The sequence below is a fragment of the Cyanistes caeruleus genome, chromosome 6 (genome assembly GCF_971803275.1).
Source record: "Cyanistes caeruleus chromosome 6, bCyaCae1.hap1.1, whole genome shotgun sequence".
Lineage (NCBI taxonomy): Eukaryota > Metazoa > Chordata > Aves > Passeriformes > Paridae > Cyanistes > Cyanistes caeruleus.
In genome coordinates this window covers 5,678,863-5,699,711 of record NC_141706.1, presented here as the reverse complement: position 1 = coordinate 5,699,711, position 20,849 = coordinate 5,678,863, and the positions used below count along the sequence as shown (strand labels likewise).

General features: G+C 64.0%; 2 protein-coding genes across 5 annotated transcripts in view; one reads left to right on the top strand and one right to left on the bottom strand.

Annotated features, from left to right (window-relative positions):
* Nucleotides 1-2,132, top strand: part of PLEKHG3 (pleckstrin homology and RhoGEF domain containing G3) — a 49,254-nt gene extending 47,122 nt beyond the window's left edge. For both annotated transcript variants that reach the window (XM_086894654.1, XM_086894655.1), the window contains one exon: nucleotides 21-2,132. In XM_086894654.1, coding sequence (XP_086750780.1) covers nucleotides 21-1,580 — 1,560 coding nt within the window. In that variant the 3' untranslated portion in view covers nucleotides 1,581-2,132. The remainder of the gene's footprint in view (nucleotides 1-20) is intronic.
* SPTB (spectrin beta, erythrocytic) lies at nucleotides 2,092-20,707 on the bottom strand. 3 transcript variants are annotated; one of them, XM_086894648.1, is made up of 36 exons: nucleotides 20,596-20,707; nucleotides 17,034-17,231; nucleotides 16,808-16,959; nucleotides 16,465-16,638; nucleotides 16,264-16,355; nucleotides 16,101-16,181; nucleotides 15,893-16,008; nucleotides 15,596-15,708; nucleotides 15,331-15,518; nucleotides 15,129-15,246; nucleotides 14,613-14,771; nucleotides 14,227-14,529; nucleotides 13,927-14,077; nucleotides 12,964-13,831; nucleotides 12,750-12,887; nucleotides 11,911-12,670; nucleotides 11,612-11,814; nucleotides 11,438-11,528; nucleotides 11,220-11,366; nucleotides 10,418-10,681; nucleotides 10,070-10,285; nucleotides 9,894-9,983; nucleotides 9,521-9,796; nucleotides 9,081-9,211; nucleotides 8,627-8,831; nucleotides 8,171-8,545; nucleotides 7,792-8,036; nucleotides 7,573-7,711; nucleotides 7,415-7,499; nucleotides 7,131-7,327; nucleotides 6,923-7,032; nucleotides 6,564-6,648; nucleotides 3,816-3,985; nucleotides 3,547-3,720; nucleotides 3,433-3,475; nucleotides 2,092-2,980 (listed from the first exon to the last, which is right to left on the bottom strand). In XM_086894648.1, the coding sequence occupies exons 2-36, from the start codon at nucleotides 17,179-17,181 to the stop codon at nucleotides 2,810-2,812; spliced, it is 6,978 nt and encodes a 2,325-aa protein (XP_086750774.1). In that variant the 5' UTR covers nucleotides 17,182-17,231; nucleotides 20,596-20,707; the 3' UTR covers nucleotides 2,092-2,809. The 3 variants fall into 3 exon arrangements, with proteins under 3 accessions (XP_086750774.1, XP_086750775.1, XP_086750776.1); XM_086894649.1 differs by lacking the exon at nucleotides 20,596-20,707 and adding an exon at nucleotides 18,153-18,231; XM_086894650.1 differs by lacking the exons at nucleotides 2,092-2,980; nucleotides 3,433-3,475; nucleotides 3,547-3,720; nucleotides 3,816-3,985 and adding an exon at nucleotides 5,622-6,283.
* Nucleotides 20,708-20,849: the final 142 nt, after the last annotated feature.

Sequence of the window (20,849 nt, the reverse complement as noted above, 5' to 3'; positions counted from 1 at the left end):
CCCACATTTGTCTCACCCAGGCTGGGGGACACCCCTGGGTGCTGGAGGGACCCAAGCGGCCGAGCAGCTGGGGGCCGGGGAGCTGTGAGAAGGTCAGTGCAACCCCCCGGCCCTCACCTGGGAGTGCCCAGACACCCAGCACCCACCCCCCTAACAGCAGTGCTGGAGAGCACCCCAAGGTCCCCAAATCCCCGTCCCTGGTGGGGACCCTGGCGCTACCCAGTGGGGACAGGGAACCGGAGCGTGTTGCGGAGGATTTGCAGGTACTGAGCAGCGAGGAGGAGGAAGAGGAGGAGGGGGAAGGAGCCACCAGCATCCTGCCACCCTCAGTGCTGGACCAGGCCAGTGTCATTGCCGAGCGGTTCGGTGGCGGCAGCAGCTTATCCCGAAGGAGCAGCCTGGTGCTGGAGGGGCCCCTGGGACGCACCCCCAGCCATGGTGGCAGCACCCTCAGTCTGGATGGGGGGCCCCCGCTCGAATCCGGGGAGCCTGAGGGATCCCGCAGTGCCATCCCCTCTCCCGAGCCCTTCACTAGAGCCCGCCGGGAATCGCTGCTCTCCAACCGGGACCGCCTGCTCCTCGACAAGATCAAGAGTTACTATGGCCATGCCGAGCACCGCGATGCCGGTTTCGCAGTGCGCCGTCGCGAGAGCCTCTCCTTCATCCCCAAGGGGCTGGTGCGGAGCTCCGTGTGCCGCCTCAATGGGCTCCCACGGCCCCCCGAGAGCCCTGAGCCCCCCAGCCAGCCCGAGGCACCAGAGCCGTGCCAGGAGAATGGGGAGCAGCCCCCCGAGCCACTGCTCATCCTGGAGGAGGATGATGTGGGCACCGCAGCATCACCTCCCGGGCCACCCCCGCAGCTGCTGCTGACACCCCCTCACCTGGGCACCAAAGTGTACCAGCTGGCACGGCAGTACAGCCTCCGCATCAAGAGCCGCCGCGCCGGCACCCGCCGCCCACCGCTGCCGCCGCAGGAGGACAGGGACCCCCCTCCCAGCACCCCTTCGCTGGCTGTGCCACGGGACGACGCGCTGGTGCCATCCCCATCCCCTCGTGCCCCCCACAGCCCTTCGAGCCCCGTGGGCGCCGAGCCCTTTGCGTGGCCCGACGTGCGGGAGCTCCGTGCCCGTTTCGGTGCCCCGCGACCGCCGCCGGTGAGCCGCAGCCGCTCGGCGCCCGAGGGTCCCGGCCGCGGTGGGCGCCCGGCCGGGAAGGAGCGGGGCAGTGGCCGAAGCCGCAGCGCTGAGGCCAACGGGGGCTCGGACACCCCGAGCCCGGCGCCAGCGCGGTACAGCAGTGATGGGGCGCTGTGGGTGGCGGCCGAAGCCCCTCTGGGCTCCGGGCAGCGGGTGCTGGTGCTGGAGCGGCTGCCGGAGCCCCCGGCCTACGTGCAGATCCGCTCGCCCACCACCAGGGAGAAGATCTGCCTGAAGGCGGTGGTGGAGCGCTGCAAAGCCTACCAGGCATCTGAGGAGTACCGGCGGCGCTGCCCTGAGCCCCCCGGCAGCCCTGAGCCGATGCGCCACGGCCTCGTCAGGGACCTGCGGCAGAAGTTTCAGACCCTCGACGCTGCCAGCTAGGGGCAGAGATGGGTAGAAGGGGTGTCCTGTGGACCCTTACAGGAAGGAGCACCCCGTGGACCTCCAACCTTCCTGGGAAAAGAGGCACCACAGGGACCTCAGGTCTTGTTGGAAGAAGGGTCACCCCATGGATCCTGAACCTGCCTGGGAGAAGGGGCACGCCATGGACTCCCAGGCTGTTTGGAAGAAGGAGCTCTTCGGGAACTTCCAATCTGCCCAGGATCCCCAGCCCTCCTGGAAGAAGGAGCATGCCATGGACACCTAGCTTGCCCAGGAGAAGGGGCACCCCATGGACCCCCAATCTACCTGGAAGAAGAGGCACCCATGACCCCCCAGCCCACAGGAAAACCTGGCAGAAAGAGTACCCTGGGGACTCATAACCTGCTCTGGACAAAAGACACGCCCTGTTCTCTCTGCCCACAGGATCAGGGGCACCCCAAGAACCTCTACACCCACTACAAGCACCAGTGGCCCCCCCCATGCCCCGCAGGCACCCAGCACTGCACCCCACTCGCTTTCACATCTTTATTAGAAAAAAAACCCCAAACTGAACCCAAAGTTCCTTTGTGGTCGCCCGCCCCCCCCAGGGTGTCTCGGCCCGGCTGCGGGGTGCAGGGGGGCCCCCCCACCCCGGCTGGGGGGGGCACAGGATGGGGGGTGCCAGAGAGGGGCCCCCATGGGCTGACGCTCTTTGGTTGGTGCCCGCGGGGGCCAAGGGGTCCCCCCTCTGCACCCACACGCTGTGGTGGGGGGGGAGGTTATGGCTTTGGGGGGCACCCACACGCCCCCCGTGCGGGTGCTGGGGGGGGTCCATGCACACCTGTGGGGCGCACACCTGTGCCGTGCGTGCAGAGGGGGGCCGGGGGGTGCACCTGCATGCGGGGACACACGTGTGCAGACGTGTGCGTGCAGGGACACGTATGGGCACGGGGGGCGCACGCCTGGGGGGCACCTGCGGCCGCCTCCGCGCAGGGGTGCGCCTGAAGCGTGTAAATGTATGTATATATATAAATACAAATATATATATATACACTGCGCACACAGACACGTGTGCTCATGGCGGGGGGGGGGGGGGCTGGGGGGCTCCTGCCCACACGTGACCCCCGCGTGCCCCTCTAGACCCGGTGGCACCTGTACAGGCACCGCAGACGCGTGTCCTTACGCACGCGTGGCCCCGATGGCGTGACGTGGGGTGTCACCCCCTCCCCCCCCACCGCCATCCAGGGGGGTTATTTCTTTTTTGGGAAGAAGCTGAAGCGTTTCTCCTTGTCCTTGCGGGGCAGGGGGGCTTCGGGGGGGGCCGGGGGTATGGGCAGGGGGAGGCTCTGCACCTTCCCGCGGCTGCCCCGACACTCCGTGATGGCTGCGCTCAGCCCCTGCAGCCAGGCCTGCAGCTCCTCCTGTGGGCAGGGGGTGGTGGTCGAGGGGGCTTCCTTGGCCCCTCAGCAGTGTCCCAGCCAACCACAGGGCCCCCTGTATGATGGCCCATGTGCCATGTCTTCCATGGGCACCCATGTCCCCTTGGGCACTGCCAGCCCCTCACTGTGTCCTCATGGCACCCCTGGCCATCCCCTTCCCCTCTGAGCATTGCTGACCATGTTCCCCGGCCATCCCTGTGTACCCTGGTCACTGCTGGCCACCACCATGTCCCCTGGACAACTACAGCCACCCCACGTACCCCTGCGCACCACTGGTGCCCCCTGGGAACAACCAGCCACCCTGTGTGTCCCTCTGGACCTCTCTGACCACCCGTGTCCCCTTGGGCACTGCTGACCACCACACCCTCCAGCCACCCTATGCCCCCTGGGCTCCACCAGCCACCCCATGACCCCCCAGGCCCCCAACCCCTCACCTCATCCTTGCCATGGAACAGCCACTCGCTGCCATTGCTGAGCCTAGGGACAGAGCACAGACACCAGTGCCATGCATGCCCACAGTGCCACCCCGCACGGTGCCATGCCCTCACCTGAGCTTGAAGACGTGTTTCTTCTTCTTGTAGCCCGCGGGCACCTCGCAGCGGGCGTCCCACAGCCCCAGGGGCTCCTCACCCTGGCACGGCAGCCCCAGCGCGCGGCTCTTGGCATCCTTGAAGAAGGCGAGCTGGCCGCCTCGCAGGACGCAGTACCGCGTGCTCCACGACCTGCACCGGCACCGTGTCACCCCGGGGACACCGCCCCGCTGGGGACACCGCCCCGCTGGGGACACCGTGCTCGCCACCACCGCTGCTGTGCCTACCGGTTGGATGCGCGCTTGGTGGCCGCCTCCAGGTCGTGCTTGCGGCCGAGGTAGCCCTCCAGTTGGACACTGCTGACACGGGCGGGCAGCGTGGCTGGCTCCTCCGGCTCCTCCCGCGGTGGCCGTGGGGTCGGTGACACCGGCTCCTCGTCACCTGTCCTCGGTGCCAGCTGTTGCGAGGCAACAGCGCGGTTATGCCGCAGTGTCACCCACCCACTGCCACCGATGGACCCACGGCAAGGTGTTGTCCCCTCCCCTGGTGGCACTGGGCACACGGGGTGCTGTCACCAGTGGGTCATGGACCTCAGTTTGGTGGCCTGGGGGTGGCTCACCCCCAGGTCCCCCTACCAGTGACGTCACCAGCTCTGGAAGGTGGGAACTGGTGTCTACTGGGAAGACCCCAGTGAGTGGCTGGATGCCAATGACCTCACCAGTTCCGACAGGTGGGAACTGGTGACTGCTGGGACAACCACTCAGCATCCTCATCCCAGATGTGATCCCCCAGTGAGTGTCTGGGATCCTGCAGTGAGTCCAGCCCTGGACCCTCCACACAGTGCCAGTGACCCTGCCAGATCCAGGGAGTGGGAACTGATGGTTATTGGGAAGACCTCAGTGAGGATCTGGGATGTGGTCCAGCCCTGGGACTCAGTGCAGTTTGCAATGTGTGTGTGTGTCCACATGTCCAGCTCCAGTGTGCAGGAATTGGTGGCTATTGGGAGGACCTCAGTGAGCAGCTGGGATATGGTCCAGCCCTAGGACCCTCAGATTTCGGTGCCAGTGACCCCACCAGCTCCAGTATGTGGGAACTGGTGGGTACTGGGAAGACCCCAACAATCAGCTGGGACTCTCAGCACAGTGCCAATGAAGCCACCAGCTCCAGTACACACAAACTGGTGGCCACTGGGAGGACCCCAGTGAGCGGCTGGGACATGGGCCAGCCCTGGCACTCCCCAGTCTCAGCGCCAGTGTCTCCTCAGATTTGGGATGATGAGGTCGAACCAAGCTAGATGAGAAGTCCTGGGAGCCACCTCAGTGTAGTCACCAGCCCAGGGGACATGGGGACAGTGGGAGGTCTGGTTGGGGACCGTGGCATCAGTGCCATCATCTCAAGGCACCAGTGGTGCCTGATGAAGGGGACACTCATCCAGCTGTGTGCCACAGGAGGGGCTTGGCCATGGCCCCTGTCCCCAAGGAGCCAGGAGATGCCCATGTACCCAGGCAGGCAGTGATCTTGCCCTGACACGTGTAGTCAGGGGTCTTGTCCCAAAGCAGGCGAATGTGATCTTGTTCCCAGGGAGGCAGGAGATGTCCCAGGTAGAGGGGGCTCTTTTTCCCAAGCAGGGGAAGTGTCTGTGTTGCTGAGCAGGCAAAGACCACCCTGTCCCCAAGGAGCCAGAAGATTCCCATGTCCCCAAGAACGCAGAGCAGGACCCTGTCCCTGAAGAGATGCCCATGTCCCCAAGCCAGCAGAAATGTTCTTGTCCCCAAGTAGGTTCTCAAGGATCCTGTCCCCACACAGGCGAAAGTGATCTGGTCCCCAGGGATCCAGAGGACGGCCATGTTCCCGAGCAGGCTGGCAGTAAGCAGAGAGCACTCCTGTCCCCAAGCAGTTGAAAGTGGCCATGTCCCCAAGCAGGCAGAGAGGATCCTGTTCCTTAGGAGCCAGAAGATGCGCATGTCGCTGTGCTGGCAGAAATGATCCTGCCCCAAGGAGCCAGGAGATGCCCATGTCCCCAAGCAGGCAGAAGAGGCAGAAGGGGTTTCTGTCCCCAAGGAGCCAGAGGATGCCCATGTCCCTGAGTAGGCTGGCAGCAAGTAGAGAGGGCTACTGTCCCCAAGCTGATGAAAGTGGCCATGTCCCTAAGCAGGCTGAGTGGTACACTCTCCCTGAGTAGCCAGAACTCCATGTCCCTGATCAGGCACAAATGAGCTTGTTCCCATGCAGGCACTCAAGGATCCTGTCCCCAGGCAGGGGAGAATGATCTGGTCCCTGCAGAGCCAGGAGATGCCCATGTCCCTAAGCAGACAGAAGAGGCAGAAGGGGTTCCTGTCCCCAAGCAGGCAGAGCCACAGACAGCCATCGTGTCCCTGCGCAGGCAGAGCATGTGGGAGGAGCAGAGAGCTGGCAGCGAGCACAGGGGCTGGCACACGGTAACAACGCCCTGTAGGTGACGATGCCCGCCTCGAAGGGTGACAATGCTGCAGGATGTAACGATGCCCCAGAGGGTGACAGTGCCCCATGGGGTGACAATGCTCCATATGGTGATTGTGTCTCTTGGGGTGACGATGCTCCACGGGGTGACAATGACCCACAGGGTGAAAATTCCCTGCAGAGTGCCGATGTCCTGCATGGTTCCAATGAAGTCCCACAGGGTGACGACGCCCCGCAGGATACTGATGTCCCATACAGCAATGATGTCCCTTGGGGTGACACGGTGGCCCCAGGGCAGACACTCCAGCTCTGGCTGCTGCACGGATCCCAGACACACGCATACACCATGGGTGCCACCCCCCATGTCACCCCAGGAGTTGGGGCAAAGGGGACCTGCAGTGCCCCTCTGCCCACCCGGCCTTTTTGGGGTAATTCAACATTTATTCAACACAAGGCAAGGACAAGGTGAAGGCTGGGAATGTGGGGATCTGTCAACACAGTGAGGTCATGGTCATGGGGAGTGCCAGGAGCTGTGGGACATGCAGGGACATCTTTTTGGTCATCAGGGAAGGTAAAAGCTAAATTCAAGAACTGACCGGCTCTGGTCCATCCGTAGTGGGCAGCGAAGTGTCCTGTGTGCTCACATCCTTCTTCTCCTCCTCTTCCTCCTCCTCCTCGGACCTGCACAGGGAGACAGTCAGTCAGCATCCCTATCCTAGACGTGATCCCACAGGGATGGGGCTGGCTGCTGCTCTCCTGTACCCCCTGAGGGATGAAAGCCCTGTTAGGGTGAGGCTTGACCTTCATCTCTCCTCTTCATCAGCATCAATTTATGGCTTGGAAAAGGCAAATTGCTAAAAAGCCCCTTAATGCTAAAAAATATCCTTAATGGTTTGAGAAGAGAGGTGTGGAAACAGTGTCGCTGGTCACATGGAGTGATGGTGGCATCCCTTACCCGGCCTCTAGCTCCCCATCCAGATCCAGGCAGTAGTCAGGAGCTTCGGAGCGCATTGTTCCGTCCCGCACCAGCCCCTCACGCAGAGACCGCCCACCCAGGAGCTCCAGCTGCCAGGCAAAGAGTGAAGGTGTTAAGGGATGGGGGAGAGACTGTGGCAGGGCAGACAGAATCTTCCTCATTGTTTCTCATCCCGAGCCTTTCTCACCGTTGTCAGCTTCCTGAGGGCAGCAATCCGCTCCTCCCAAGTGGCGGAGGACTTCTCAAAAGCTTCGTGCCGCTTCAGCAGCTTCTCCACCGCATCCACCGTCTGCCCGTAGTCACTGCTGGCCAGGTAGGGCTCCTGAGCCATGAGCCATGACTCGGCCACCGAGGCGTCGCGGGAGAACTGGCACACCTCCAGCACTGTGGGAGGGATGGGCAGCGCTCAGCCCCTGGACCACCCGCCCCCGGCACTGCCGCACTCCTCCCCGGCACCCCCAGCGCACTCACGCAGCCGCAGCCGCTCCCAGCGCTGCTCCCACGTCTCCATCATGGCTTTCCTCTTGTCCACCAGCTCCACCAGCTTCACCTTGATCTGTGAGAGGATGCTGTTAGGGGGTGGCCCAGATGGCATCACCCCCACTGCCCCCCATCCCTGATTCCCTCACCTCTGGTGAGTCCTGGTGCTTGCGCTGCAGCAGCTTCTTGCCCAGCTCGATGCAGTTGGTGAAGTTCTTGCCCCGAGCATCCACCTCAGCCTTAATTCCCTGGTGGTATTTCATCAGCAGCTCCACCGAGGAGACATCCCTGAGGACACAGAGGCACCAGGGTCAGTGGTGCCATTGGTTTCATGTCCCATCCCAGGTGCCTGCTGGGTGCATCCATACCTGGGTTTCTCCTGTGTCTCAATCTGCCGGACAGTGCTCTCCATCCAAGAGAGCAGATCCCGTGCCATGCTGAAGAAGCGGTGCTTGTCAGCTGTGTCCGTCAGCCGTGCCCGGCGCCCGCTGCACGCTTCCAGCAGCTCCTGCAGTGCTCGGGACACCTCCTGCTCCTGCTCCTGGATTCCAGCCGCCTTCTCCCCGGCATAGGCGGTCTGCAGGCGTGCTGCCGTCTCCCGAAACTGCTGCACCTGCACAAACCACAGAACGGCTTGGGTTGGAAGAGACCTCAAAGACCATTGAGCCCAGCCTCCCACCATGGGTAGGGATGCCTTCCACAAGACCACAGAGAATGCTGAGCATCCACATCAGGTTGGAGCCTCACCTGTGCCTCCAGCAGCTGGAGGTCCCTCTCAAAGGCGCTGTGCATGCGGTGGAAAGCCTCCACTGTGCCGGCATCTTCACCCAGATCCTGGGGCAGCTCCTGGCGCCGGGTGGCGATGAGGGCCAGCAGCTCGGCACCGTCGTAGAAGTATTTGTGGAGGTCATGGGAGGCGGCAAGGAGCTGCATGCGGGTGTCGATCAGCTCCAGGAGGTCAGCCCAACTCTCGTTCAGCCCGTCCTTCCACTCAGCTATGGTGGCCGCCTCGATGTGCCCCGCGTCAATGAGGTCCTCAATGGTCAGGTTCACCCGGTCCACGCGCTCCTGCCCCACACTCCCTGTCTCCCGCGCAAACTCACGGAATTTCTCCCGCAGGAGCTGCATGGAGGGAAAAGAAGAGTCAAGTCGCTCCCCTCAAGCCACCCGCCCGCACCGCCACATCCACCCCATCACCCTCACCATGACATGGTCCAGGTCCTGCCCCATCTCCGGGGAGGAAGCAACCACATCGCGCTCGGCAATCCACTGCTCCAGCTCTTCCACCTCCCGCTTCAGCTGGAAGAGGTGGGACATGTTCTCCAGGCGCCGGCGGCGCTCCTCGGCCGCCTCCTTCAGCCCCGCGTAGTGCTTGTCCACCTGGCCCTGCAGCCGGATGATCTGCTCCCTGCGCGGCCCCGGCACACAGACACCCAGTTCTCACCCATGAAAAAATGTCCCCAACCCACCCGAGTTGACATCCGGGGGGGTTGGGGGTGAAGGACCCGCTCTGTGCTCCCCATATCCCTCTCCGACCACCTCCCTGCCCACCTGGAGCAGCTGACACTGCCAGAGCTCCAGCCAAACCCCCCACCCATGGGGTGCTGAGGGCATGGGGTCACCCCAAAGGACAGGGGACACATAGCGTGGCACCTACCCCTCGGGGTGGCCGGCAGAGAGCAGCTGCTGTGCCCTCCCTGCCAGCTCCTTGATGGTTTGTCCGTAGTCCTCGATGGAGCGCAGCTGCCGGACATGTCTCTTCAGCATCATCAAGCAGCTCTCCTCATCCTAGGGCATGGAAAACATCAGTGTCATCAGCACCTGGCATGGTTGGGGGACAGGGACTAGGGTCTAGACTCAGTGCCTGCCCTATGGAATGTCCTGGCTCTGTCTGATGCCACAGGGAGCCATGGGATGGTTGGTGTGTAATGGCACGGGAGTGACACATAAGAACAGGACACACCATGGTGTGTCACATGTGGATGATGTTCAACAGAATAACGTGGCACCGCCTGGGTCCATACTGGACATCCCAGCAAGGCACGGCCCAGTGCAGCACAGACCCCACAAATACGGAGCGTTACATGGGATCCTCACCTTTGGTTTCTCCTCAGGTCCCATGAAGAGCTCCTGCTCGCTGACCCAGGCCTCGGCCTCATCAGCATCCATGTAGTACTGCTGGGCCTCTTCGGCCTCCCGCAGGCGCTGGTGCCGGGCGGCCGCCTCCTCCTGCAGCGTCTCCCACAGCGCCCGCAGCTCCTGTGCCTGAGCCGCCAGCTCCGGGCCTGGCTCCTCACCGCTCCCCGCTGCCTCTCCCCGGTTCAGCACCTCACCCAGGCGGGGGGCATGGCCCGCCAGCTCCTTCTGCAGTGTCTGCCAGCAGGAAGGAAGTCCCAGTGAGGGTCACCCATGGGATGGACCCCGAGGGACCACCCGGGACGGTGGCTGTTGCTGCAGTACCCAGGCTCACCTCATTCCTCTTGGTCAGGCGCTGCACGCTTGGGAGGTCGGTGCCATGATCCGTTGACCTCGCCAGGGAAAGCCGCTCCTGCACCCATAGCTGGGGGAAGGAGCACCCACTGAGCCCTCTGCAGCACCCATGGGTACCCCCAGGCCCCCGGCGCCTGCCACAGCAAGGACACTCACCGTCTCATCCTCCAGATCCCGCCCCAGCTGGTACATGGCCTTAGCAGTCTCCAGCTCCTTCCTCTTCCTCTCCAGTGGCTCCAGCAGCTCAAGGACTCGCTGCCGGAGCATCTGCTCCTGCCTGGTGGTATCTGGCACATCCCCAGCACCAGAGGTGCCCTGCCGCCCCAGTTCCTCCAGCTCCTTCATCCATGTTTTCACTTGCTCTTCCAGTCTCTGGCGAGGCAAATCCATGTGAGTGAGGGATCTGAGCCAAAATGGAGAACCCAAATCCCATCTGGGAACAAACATCATTGCCATGGACCTCCTGCCCCTTCCCAAAGAACCCAGTGAGGTGCCAGTACCCACCGTCAACCTCTTCAGCAGCAGGTTGGTGGCGGTGAGGTCCTTGACCTTCTCGGCATGGCGCAGCTCCTCCTGCGCCCGCCCCAGCCAGCTCTCCAGCTCCCCATAGCTCCGGGCGTACAGAGCCGAGCGCTCAGCCTCGAACAGTTGCCGGCCCTTGTCCTCGGCAGCGCTGCTCAGCTCGGCCCAGCGCCGGCGCAGCTCCTCCAGCCGCTGCGTCACCACCGCGCCGTACTGCGGCTTGCGCGTGGCCAGCTCCGTCCCCTCCTGTGGCAACAGCGGAGAGGTGGGTGGTCACTGAGGCATGGGCACCTCCTACCCATGCAGCAGGCTGGGAGCATTCCAGAGTCCTGGAATTGTTAAGGTTGGAAGACACCTCTCAGGCTGTAGAGTCCACCCATCCCCCCAGAACTGCCAAGGCCACCACTAACCTGTGTCCCCAGATGCCATGTTCACAGAGCTTTTAAATCCCTCCAGGGATGGGGATTCTACTACTGCCATGGGTAGTCTGTGCCATGTAGGCTGCACAACCCTTTCCCTGAAGAAATTTTCCCTGATATCAAATCAAAACCTCCCCTGGTGCAACCTGAGGCTGTTTCCTCTTGTCCTTTCCCTTGTTTCCTGGGAGCAGAGCCCAAACCCCAGCTGGCTGCACCCTCCTGTCAGGGAGTTGTAGAGAGCAAGAAGGTCCTCCTTGAGCCTCCTTTTCTCCAGGCTGAGCCTCCCAGCTCCCTCAGCAATTCCTCATGCTCCAGATTCTTCCCCAAATCCGTTTCCCATCTCCAATCACGGTGCTGCCACCCACCGCTTCAATCTTCTCCAGCCAGCTCTGGTTGGGTGCAAGCTCAGCCATGAATGCCTGGTGCTTCTGCCACTTGCTGTGGAGACCACGGGCTTCTCCATAGGAGACATCCTGAGCCATCAGCATCTTCTCATCCACCCAGGCATCAAACTGCAGGGAAGGGGTGTCAGTGCTCAGCTGCTGGGGACTCCCCAGGGATCCCCACCACGTTGCATTCCTACCTCACGGCAGCTCTGCAGGAAGGTCTGTAGGTCGTGGTTGTCTTGCATCAAACCCGCTGCCTCCTCCACCTTGTCCATGACGGCTCCATGCCTGGCAGGGAACCGTGGATGTGGAGCATCAGCCCTGCTGCCCGCACACTGCCCACCCGCCTGCCAGCCCTGTGCCGGACCCACCGCTCCTGGAGAGTTCGGCACTTCTCGGAGATCTTCTCGGCAAAGATGTTCTCCTCAGCCACCAGCTTGGTGCCACCAACCACCACCTCCGGGACCTTCTTGGCGTTGCTCTCCACACCAGCACGGAAGTTCTGGAAGCGGTGCAGGGCAGCAGCCGAGCCCTCCAGCGTGGAGGGCAGCTCCAAGTGCGACAGCGTGTACTCCTGAGGGGCACAGCAAGGGATCAGCGCACAAACACCCATTTTTGGGGTGCCCGTGAGCCGAGAGACAATCCCAAAGGCCATCGCTTGAGCACCCACCTGCTTGGTGAGGAGGATCTCCGCCTGCTTGGTGTCGCGAAGGAACTCCTGGAAGTTGCGGCACTGGGTGAGGAAGCGCTTCCGAGCCTCTGCCATCTTGCCCAGGGCAGCCCAGCCGTCCTTCACGCCGCCCAGGCGCTGCCGCAGCCCCTCGTATTCGGGGTCCGTCTGTCCCCCCAGCACCCGCTCCCCCGCCTCCGCCAAGGCAGCGAAGGCTCCCGCATGCTCCTCGGCGTCGCGCCGGGCCGCTTCGTGCCGCTGCAGCATCTCCTCTGCCTCCGACAGCGACGCCGGCACCTCATCGACGGCCGCCACGGCTTTCTGAGCGCCGAAGAGCCACGCCTGGAAGTCATCCAGGTCCTGCAGGAAACTCCGGAGCTGCCCGGCTTCCCCCAGGGACGCCGCACGCTCTGCCAGGGCCGCCTGCAGCTCATCCCAGGCGGACGTGGCCATCGCCAGCTTCTGGGCCACCTCCGTGGCCGCCTCGGGCCGCTCCTCGGCCAGGCGCTCGGCTTGGGAGCGCAGGGCGGCCAGGCGGTCCTGGGCCACTGCCAGCTCCCGCTCGATGCCGTAGAGCTTGCGCTGGGTGGCCAGGACGCCGGCCAGGTCGCGGCCCAGCTCGGCCGTGGCTTCCACCGCTCGGGCTTTGCTCCGCAGCCATTTCTGGGTCTCCTCCGACTCCAGGTTGTAGTTGAGGAGGCGCAGCGCCGAGCCCACCGCCCGCCGGCGCTCCGACACCAGCTCCCGGAACCGGCCCCACCTGCGGGACAGAGGCGGGGGATGGCGGGGGCCACTGTCACCGTGTCACCCGCCCGCCCCGACACCGCCCGACACCGCACCTCTCGTTGAGCTGCTCCCGGCACTGCCGGACCTGGGGGCTCCGGGGGTGCCCGCTGGCCAGGAGCCCGTCGGCCGCCTGGTTGACTGCGGCGATCTGGGAAGCCACGGTGGCCATGTCTTGCTCCAGCCCGTCCAACCTGCGGGAACATCCATGCTTAGAACGAGCAGCAGCTCGGGACAGGGCACGGCAGGGTGGTGGTGGATCCTTCCTACCTGCGCTGCGTCACGTCCAGGTCCTCCAGCGCCTTCGGCACCTCCAGCTCTCCCAGCCAGGTCTCCTTGGAGCCCATCCAGAGATGGCAGGCGTCGCTCTCCCCGAAAACAGTGTAGAGGTCCAGGGCATCCTGCAGCTGGCGGCCGCGGCGCTCGGCCAGCGCGGCCGCCTCGGCGTGCAGCTCCCGCAGGGCCGCCAGCCGGCTCTGCGCCTCGGGACCGGCACGCAGCTCCGGCGGAAAGCCCTCGGCCTGCTGAGCCAGCCTGTCCAGCTGCTCCCGGGCGGCCGCCAGCTCGTCCAGCAGCTCCTGGTGCTGCCGCAGCAGGACAAGGGTGCGGGATTCATCCTGGCCCAGCTCCTCGGCGGCCGCCCGCCGGCGCGCATCCTGCAGCCCCTCCGCCAGCTCCTCCAGCTCCGCCTGGAACTGGAAGAAGCCCTCGGCTTCCCGCAAGCCGCGCCGTCGGAACGCCGCCAGCTCCTCCAGCTGCGCCCACAGCGCCCGCACGGCCGCGCCCCGCTCCCGCAGCCGCTCGGCCGCCCGGCCCGCCGCCGCCAGCCCCTCGCCCACCGCCAGCGTCTGCTCCAGCCGCCCGCCACGGCTCCGCATCTCGGCCTCGAAGGCAGCGTGCCGGCGCTGGAGCAGCAGCACGCCGGGCAGGTCCTTCCCGAAGTCCAGGGAAGAGTAGAGCTGCTCCTGCTCCTTGATCCAGCTCTCTGCCTCGTCCAGCTCCCACAGGCAGGTCCAGAGGGAGCGCGATTGCTCCAGCAAGGCTCTCCTCCGCGCCGCCAGTACCTGCAGCTCTCGCCGGCACATTTCCAGGTGGCTCACGCGGTCCCGGATGACTTTGGGATCGCAGGGACGATAGCCTGAGCAGGGAGCAGGGTGGGTGGGTTCTCGTCAGTACAGCGTCCTGCTTTCCCTTGGCCATGCCAGGGATGCAGGGGTATCCTGGCATACCCACCCTCAGCGTCGGCAAAGCGGAGGGCGGCAGCACTGATGGCCCGGGTCTTCTCTGCCTGTACGGCCATGTCAGCCTCCAGCAGACGGTGGGTCTGCAGCAGCTCCTCCGCTTCCAGAAGGTGCTTCCCAGATTCGGGAGATGCCAGCTTCACCTGCAGGAGACCCTCAGCCATTACCCACCGACACCCAAAACTCAGCACCAGCACCCCAGTATCTCATCTCCCTCCCCAGTGAACTCCCACCAACACCTGGTGGGACAAAGACACCTCAGCCACGGTGACACCCAATCCCCACAGCTCACCTTGACCTCATCCATCCAGTCGATGCAATGGAGCATCTCCTGGAAGAGGTGCTGCAGGGTGAGGTTCATCTCCAGGCGCTGGCGCCGGGCAGCCAGTAGCTCCAGGAGCTGCTCCCAGAGCCGCAGGATGTTGTCCTTCCGCCCGTTGATGCGCTGGATGTCGTGGTAGCCCTCCAGCTCCAGCTCCTTGGCCACAGCCTCAATGGCCTGCACCCTCTCCCTGTAGGCAGCCGTGTCTGTCTCGATGGCCTCGTGCTTCTTCTTGGCCGCCTCCACCGCCGCCAGATCCTGCCCAAAGTTGTCCTGCCCCGGCACAGAGCCCGTGGTGAGGCTCTGGTGAGTTCCCCAGGGTGGGGGTCCCTGGTGTGGGTGGTCTCCCTCCTCACCTGGGCCACCAGGCGCTGGTTCTCGCTCAGCCAGGCCTCCCGCATGGCTGCTTTGCGGTCGAAGCGCCGTGCCAGCTGCTCCAGCTTCTCCTGGCGGATCAGCTCATTGCGCAGCGCCAGCTCCCGCTCATGCTCCGCTTTCTCCAGCTGCTCCCAGGCCTGGGGGATGGCAGAAATGGACCAGTGGCACCCATATCCCACATACCCCCACCCACCCACCCATTTCTTGTTCTGCTGGTGAACCCCATCATGACCCCCAGGTGGAGGAACAGAACCTGCCATGGGATGGATCAGTCCTGTCCCAGTATGGATTCAGCATGTCCTGGGATGGACCTGAACTGCCTCAGGAGATGGACTCAACCTGCCCTCGGACCCATCCCAGCCTGGCCAAGGACCTGAACTGCTCAGGGGTGGACCCAGTGTGCCTCAGAAGAGGAATTCAGTTTTCCCCAGGAGATGGACCTGACTTGACCACAGGAGACAGCCCCCAGCTCCCACAGCAGACAGAGCCCATACCCGGTTGATGTCAGAGACCAGGCGTCCCTCGTGTGGGGTGTAGACGCGCTGGTTGTTGGCCCTCATCCGCGACTGGATGGTGAAGAGCAGCACCTCCAGGTTGCCCTTCTCCTGAAACCTGGCCCACAGAATGCTCAGTGTTGGGCACCCTTGGGGTGGGCATGCCCAACGGGGGCGGGCATGGGGAGCAGGGGGCTCTTACTTGGGGGGCTTCTCCACGGTGCGGTACGTGCTGAAGGCTTGCAGCTGGTGCTGCACGCCAGCCAGCGAGTTGGCGAAGCTGCGGCTGTTGAGGGAGGCGATGGTCTGCTCGATCCAGGTGAGCAGGTCGGATGCCAGCCCCCCGTAGCCCTCGATCATCCGCTCTGTCTCCTTGGCGTGCTCAATGACCTGCGGTGGGACCAGGGTGAGTGTGAGGGGCCAGCACCCCAAGAGAACACCCCTGACCGCCTCAGTGCTGTTCCTACCTTGCCCAGGCGCCTTCCCTCCACCTCCAGCACCTTCATCTTGGAGAAGTAGTGGTAGAAGGCCACGACATAGGTGATGATGGACTTCTCATCAGGGTTCTCCGTGAACACATCTGCCCGGTGTGAGCGAGAGGCGTCACTCCTGACCCAACCTCAACCCACCTCACAGGCTTCGTAGGTCCCTCCTGTGCCCACCCAGGCCCTCCTTCCATGTACTGGGAACCTCTCTGTGCTCCATGGAGCCTGGGAATGTCCCAGGGGAAACTGAGGCATGAGGACTGGCAGCAACTGCCTCACCTTCGGGGTCGAGGAGAGGAGTGATGCCCAGGTGCCGCTCTGCCACGCTGAACGCATGCTCCAGGTTGTGCCGGGCATTGGATTTGGTCAGGTTTTGGAAGTCAACCAGCTCAGGCCTGGGGACAGAGGACATGACACAGCGGTGACACACCTATGGGACATCTCTTGGTGCCACTGCCACCCCAGTGCATCCTGCTGTACCACCTACCTGTGCCTGTGGATGAGGGCATTGAAGGCCAGCCCGTCCTTCCAGCTTGAGGTGAAATTGGTGACATTCACGTGGGGGTACCTGCGATGGGGACAGGGTGTCAGTGTCACCCTGTGGACACTCCTGGGCCTTAATACAGTTGCCTGGTGATCCCACCACCTACCCTGCTGTCTTCATCTGGCACCAGAGCAGAAGTGCATCCCTGGCAGAGCGTGTCTCCCGGCCCTCCTGCGTCTCCACAATGATGTCCTGGATCTGGGGGCAAAAGGACATTCTGGGCCTGTAACAGCAGTTCCGTGGAGGATGGCTCCCACCTGGGGATGAGGTGTGGAGCAGGGGGATGCCCCAAACCACCTGTCCTCACCTGGAAGCGGAGGATGATGGTCCAGATGAGGCCGAGGACGAGGCGGTGGTTGCCGTCCACGATATCGTGGGAGCCCATGTTCTCCAGGTGCACCCGCTGCTCCTTCAGGAACTGCAGCGCCTTGTCCACGTTCTCCAGGCAGTGGATCCGCATCCGGCCCTTGGTGGGCTTGGGCTGGGGCGTGACAGTGCTCAGCACCCTCCCTTCCACACCACATACCCCAAGCCCTGCCCAGGGACACCCCCACACCCATGCTGCCACCCCAACCCTTGGCCAGCGCCAAGAGAGATGGTGTGGCGTGGCGTGGCAGGCCACAGGGTCTCCAGCTGTATGAAATTCCTACCAGAAGCTCTCCTGACAGCACTTCCAGCAGCTTGATGAGCACCCGCCCATCCCGGAGGTCCATGTAGAGGTCCGAGATGCGGCAGGTGACACGAGCCAGGTGCGAGTTCACCCACTTGGTGAAGGTTTTCTTCTGCACGGCCTCCCGCTCATCTGCAGGGACAGCGGGCACGGTGTCACCGACAGTGGGGACAACCCAGGTGGGACCGAGGGGACCTGCCACCCACCTGCCAGGGCTTTGATGCGGGAGCGCTCGAAGAGCCGTGCGGAGCTGTTGTCGTTGTCCAGCTCATCGTCAGACGCGTCCCAGCGGACATTGATGCGGCTGTACTGCTGCTGCAGCTCCAGCTGCTCGTAGTCATTGGCCGAGGTCATGGTCCCAATGTGCCCCGGCCCAGTGGCCGTCGGCTACCGGTGAGAGGCCCCTGGGGGACAGCGGGACCGTGAGCATCGGTGCGGCCACAGCGGCTCACCGGCCCCGCGGCACGTGGGGATTTGCGGCTCAGAGCCCCGGGATAAGCTGCTCAGAGGGATTTAGCCTCGCCCCACCCAGGTGTTGGGGGGGCACCTGGCAGCTGCCCGCTCCAGGACCCCCGTGCTGAGCCCTGACGAGCCCGGCTAATGGATATTTACGGTGCTGCGTCCCCACCCAGCTCCCTCTGCCCAGCTGAAACCCCAGCCCAGGCCCCCAGAGGTGTTCCCCCAATCCTTGGATGCCCTCAGGGAAGGGGCTGCTGCTCACCCCCACCCCGATCCCTGCGCTGCAGAGGGGCTTCACCAGCACTGGTGGCAGAAAGTGGGTGACAGCTGCCGGCAGGGGGGGGCCACCCACCCCCGGGGACATTTGAGACACAGATAGGACATGGCTGGTATCTAAAAATGCCTCTGAGCAGCTGTCCATGGCTGCTGGGGCCCCTGAGGGGTGCGAGGAGATGGGCTGGGGCTCCCCACAGCCAGCAGCGTGTCCAGGATCTCCCCTGCGACCCAGAGCTGCGCAGAGCCCTCATTTGTGGGTGCCAGGAGGAATCCCATCTGCCCCAAATCCCTGCTTATCCCCATGAGCTGTGACAACCCATGGGCCCCCAGGTCCCCCTTGGATGCCCCGGGGATCCCCCAGGTCCCCCCTGGCAGGGTTATCGGGACAGCCCAGGCTGTGCCACACCCCAGCTCCACACCCTAATCGGGGCAGCGCAGGCAGGGCCTTGGCTTGGACCTGGAGGCACCGGGAGCGTGCAAGGACATGGAGGAGCGTGCAGGAGTGTGAGCAGCACAGCAAGGGCACACAGGAGCACACCAACGTGTGCAAGTGTGAGGCAGGGCATGGAGAAGGGTGGCAGAGTGTGTACCTGTGAGCCAGGACATGCAGGGGACTTTTCACAGCATCCACATGTGAACGGGGACACACGGAAGTGTGACAGAGTGTGCCTGTGAGCAAGGACACACAGGGACATGCCAGAGCATACACAGGTGAACAAGGACAAGTAGAAATGTGCCAGAGTGTGTATTCCTGAGAAAGGACATGCAGGAACACACCAGAGCGTGCATGGGACACACACAACAGGCACACAAGTGAGTGCAGGGCCATGCAGGTGTGTACCGGAGCCGGCAGGAGGGTGCTGGAGCTGACCCTGCAGCCCCTCATGCCATGACTCTGTGCCCCTGCCAGAGCACCCAGTTGCCCTGGCAGGAAAGCCCTGTGAGAGACCAAATTTGGGGATTTTGCCCCCAAAACTTCAGGGACCGCCAGCAGGATGAGTGTGCTAAGTTGTGTCAGGTCTCTGCAGGATACCTGACTTCTGACCGTGTCCCCGACAACACAGCAGCGGGGCCATGGCTGCAAGCATCCAAGGAGGAGAAAGAGGAGGAGGAGGAGGAGAAAGAGGAGGTGGGGGAGGAGGAGGAAGAGGAGGAGGAGATGACGCCGAAGGGAGCTACAGCAGGCCCATGGGAGCATTACGAGCGCGGGCGCTCACCCACCCTTTAAATCTCCCTCCGCCGCACGGGCGCCTTCTGAGCATCCCTCCCTGCCACAGCCACGCCGCCACCAGCACCCGCCACCCGGGAATTGTCATTCCTCCCGCTCAGCGTGCGGAAAGCTGGGATTGCCAGCATGCCGGCCTTGCCGCCAGCATCCTGCGGCCGTGGCCCGGGCAGCGTCGCCTTCCCCGGCCAGTGGCTCGGCACGGTGAATCAGCACTTCCCGGTGAGGGGCTGGCACCGTGCCACCACCACGGTCCCCCCGCCGGGCATAGGGAATGTCCCCCAACACCACAAGGCCAGCCGGGGCAGCGGTTGGCACCTGGTACATATGGCACCCTCAAACCTTCTCCCTGGCTCATCCCTCACAGCCACAGCATGCTGCCGGAAAGCCCATTTCCAGTGCACAGAAACTCATCAGAATCCCCCAAAACACCCCAAAATTCTGCCCCATCACCGCCACCCAGAGCCGGGCATGTCCCCATTGCTCCACTTCATCAAAACACTTGGATCTGACATCTCCTCCATGTCCACAAGCAGCCATGCTCTGGCTGGGAAGGGGCAGGAGCTGGGGGGCATTCCCCCAGCCCCCCAACAGTCTCCTGCCTGCCAGGTGCAGGGCCAGGGCCGGGAGCAGATGGTTCCTCTCGGCACGGCCGCGCGGCACAGCACGGGGCAGTTGGGCATGGAAAGGCATGTCACAGCTCCTCCGCCTGCAATGCCCTGCCCTGGCCAGGGCTCCCCGGCCACACTCCCACCCGCCAGGAGAATTTGGGCTTCCCCAGGGCCACATGCCGGCCGTGCCAGGACTGTCCCATGTCACCCAAGCCGGTGACACGCACACGTGCTGACACTCCACAGACATTTTTGGCTATAAATAGGCCTCCCCTGAGCACGGCGCCAGCCGAGCCCCACTCCCTTCTTAGGAGCTGCCCCCCACTGCACCTCAAAATCACCAGAAAGTGCCCCAAAACCACATGATAGCTATAAAATACTCTGTGGGGGGCCATGCTGGCACCCAGCAGGATTTTCTGAGTCTCCTGTGCTTGCCACCGTCTCCCAGGGCACCCCAAACCTCTGGTCTGGGAGGTTTATAAAGCGAAAAGCTGGGAAATCAGGCCTGGGGGACCCCTAGGTTATTGGGGTGAGGGTAAGAATTCCCCCAGCCCAACGCCCACCCGTGAGCATCCTCCTGGCACTGGGACAAGGGGGCCCAAGGGCACGGCACCCCAAAAACCCTTCCCAGTAACTCCGGTTTGCTCAGTTGCTAAAAACTGGGGGATGAGGTGGGTTGGGTGATGTGTCCCACCAAGACCCTGAGGACTCGGCTTTTCCACCGTGTCCCAGCAGTGCTGGAAGCACCAATGACTGGTGTGAGGAGCCCTCCAGGGGTTGGCACCCCAGGAAAAGTGTCTCCAGGGTGTCCCCACACTGTCCCCGGGCTGTCCCCAGGGTGTCCCTAGAAAGTCACCGCCACTCGCCCGCCCCGTCCTTCCGGAGAGCAGCCCCGAGGGACACGGGGTGACAGCAGACCCCCCGCGGCAGGGCGAAAAGGAGGTTCAGGCTCCCCGGAGGGCTCTTCACCCCCAAACTTCACCACCAAACTTTCCTCCGTGCCCACGGTCCCCCTCCACTACCCCGGTACCGCGTCCGGTGTTCGGTGCCGCACCCCCCACCCGGTATCCCCGGGGCGGGCAGCGCCTGCCGGTGCTCCCCCCTAACCGCGTGTCCCCGGGGACCGGCGCCTCCCGCTGTCCTCCGGTCCCTCCCGTGTTCCCCGGAGCGGCGCATCCCGGTGCCGCGGGGTCTCACCTGCGCGGGGCGGCGGGCGGGCGAGCGGCGGCGGCGGCGGCGGGGCCGGTGCGGGAGCGGGGCGGGGGGAGCGGAGCCGCCCTGCACCGCGATATAAATAACATTATCTGGGCGCGCAGGGACATTCCTACCCGGAGCCGGCGGCGCTGCCCGGCCCCGATAGCCCCGCTCCCCCCGGGAGGGCCGGGCCGAGCCGACCGGGCGGGCGGGGACGGGGATGGGCGCAGGGACGGGGACGGGGACGGGCCGCCCGC

Coding starts and splice junctions, on each gene's coding strand:
- SPTB (XM_086894648.1), bottom strand. CDS start 17,181: ATGACCTCGGCCAATGACTACGAGCAGCTGGAGCTGCAGCAGCAGTAC. Junction 13,832..13,926: donor CCGCTTTGCCGACGCTGAGG/GTGGGTATGCCA, acceptor CTCCCTGCTCAG/GCTATCGTCCCTGCGATCCC. Junction 11,815..11,910: donor AGATCCTCCTCACCAAGCAG/GTGGGTGCTCAA, acceptor TGTGCCCCTCAG/GAGTACACGCTGTCGCACTT.